At 39.0% G+C, this 2002-nt stretch overlaps 1 protein-coding gene across 1 annotated transcript in view; it reads left to right on the forward strand.

Annotated features, from left to right (window-relative positions):
- Nucleotides 1–610: 610 nt before the first annotated feature.
- Nucleotides 611–2002, forward strand: part of LOC109292380 (transmembrane protein 189-like) — a gene marked incomplete at its 5' end in the record, with an annotated part of 23573 nt that continues 22181 nt past the window's right edge. The window contains one exon of the mRNA XM_019509772.1: nucleotides 611–755. Within this exon, the coding sequence (XP_019365317.1) occupies nucleotides 611–755 (145 nt within the window). The remainder of the gene's footprint in view (nucleotides 756–2002) is intronic.

Here is a 2002-nt window from a genome sequence, read left to right on the forward strand (position 1 = left end):
CCCCCCCCCTTTTTTTTTATGTACCTGCATTTGGCTTTTAATAAACCAGTAATGCATAGTTGGCTACTAAATGGGCAGCTTGAGCAGAAAGACATTTAACTGACAAGATCTAATGTTATAGACAGATTCATGATCATTCTTAAAGAGATGTGAGGGAGAAAAGGGTCTTTGATCCCTTTCAGTTAAAGGAATCTTGGAATGATTCATCTGTTGAAGGCTCAAGTTTGAAGTTCTGACAATGGTGGAAATGTGCACTAGACATCAGTGTAGAGGCTGCTGCTTTTGCCCACAGGGAGAAGGTGTGGTAACTGTAAAAGAGTGGTCAGGTTTGCTTAAACAAACAAGCTAGGAAATTTGTTAACAAAACAGCAGTAAACACCATAACTTGCCTTACAGTAAATTTTGTATAGTCATAATATTAATTCTCCAGTAATGGTGTAGAGAAGTAGAATGCCACAGCTATTTCGTAGCATATTCATTCCTCGCCATTCCACTAAATAAGGTCCTGCAACATAATTTCTGAAGAAGTAGTAAAGGAAACTGAATTTTTCAGGGAATAGAAAACCAACTGTACTGTATCTTCTTGGGTTGTAAATCACTGTAACATTTATTACAATATTTCCTCTTGTCGACAGGGAAAAGACTGCAAGAATGGATCTGCGTCATTTTATGCTTTTCTCTTATTTCTTTCAACTTCTATAATCTCCTCTTCTACTTGAGACTGGAGCATATGACCTCTGTTATTGTTGGGATATGTAAGTAGAAACTCTTCATGTTAAGTAATTGAACACAGTAGCAAATGCATTTTGGTGAACCGGGGAGGCATTATGGAGCTGGAGTCAAATATGATTACAAGTGTTTGTCTCTTAGTCTTGAAATTTGTTTGACCATCTGCAACTAAATATTCAGCATAGGGTGTAGCTTGAGACTCAAAATCATCATAGCCCTGTGACTTCATTTCCAGCTCCTTCCCCAAGTTAAGTGGTTTGGGGCTTATATATATAATTTTATTGTCCTGCCCCAATGTCTTATTTATTTGCCATAATTGCAGATACCAGAATGTAATCAAAAGATAAATGGCTGGATTACAGAACTACCAATTATTTTATGTGCTTGAATACCTAGTGGGTAAAGTGTATGGGATAGAGTTCTAAAGAAGGCTACAAAAATGTATCTTTTGGGGTTTTTGTCTTTTTAAATTTATTGGACAGCTGTATAACTTAGACTTTTGGTCATACATAACTGTAGAGCATGAAGGAAGGCATTTTGTTGAAAAGACTGCATGTTACAGTTGTAGAAATAAGGACATTTCTAAAGTTTGTTGGTGTGTGTGGTTTTGTTTTTGTGTTTTGTTTTTTTTTAAATGTGAAACCTGCCCTTCACCCTCAAAATGTTGGCTGCATTTTTATCGTGTACCCAAGATAGCAGGAAAGATCGATTACAACAAAGGAACTGAAAATAAAGGAATATGACTTTTGATCTCTTTTATTAGACTGCCTGGAAACAGCACCTAGATTTGGAAACTGAGAAACAAATCTGAATCCAAGTCAACAAGCCAGACTCTCTTGCACTCTGGTTCTTTTGTGCCACTCCAGAAGTGTGAATGGGCCTGAAACTGACTAGATCTTTCTTGTAGAGATGAAGAGCCCTGCTTGGGCAAGTCCCTGATGCAACCTGGCTATTCCTCCTATTATGGGAAAGGGAAAAGAGAATGAATGAGTGGGGAGAAAGATTGTTAATGGACTATTTCTGTACTCTGAATCCTGCCTGGTCAGCTGCCCTTCAAGTTCTTTGAACTATAATAGAACTCCTGAGGAGCCAACCTGAGAACTGCTTCAGTGCTCAGCAGCTCCCATGAATTCCTGTGCTGCTTTATGCACCTTTTTTAAATGCACTGAGCTGTACTGGTGCAGTATGAAATTGGCTTAGCTGACCCTGCTTCACAGAATGGAAGTGAAACCATGGTAGAGGACTTCTTTGGCCCCTTCCCCCCCCCCCCCCC

The sequence above is a fragment of the Gavialis gangeticus genome, unplaced genomic scaffold, assembly GCF_001723915.1.
Source record: "Gavialis gangeticus isolate Ggan-Ray unplaced genomic scaffold, GavGan_comp1, whole genome shotgun sequence".
NCBI lineage: Eukaryota > Metazoa > Chordata > Crocodylia > Gavialidae > Gavialis > Gavialis gangeticus.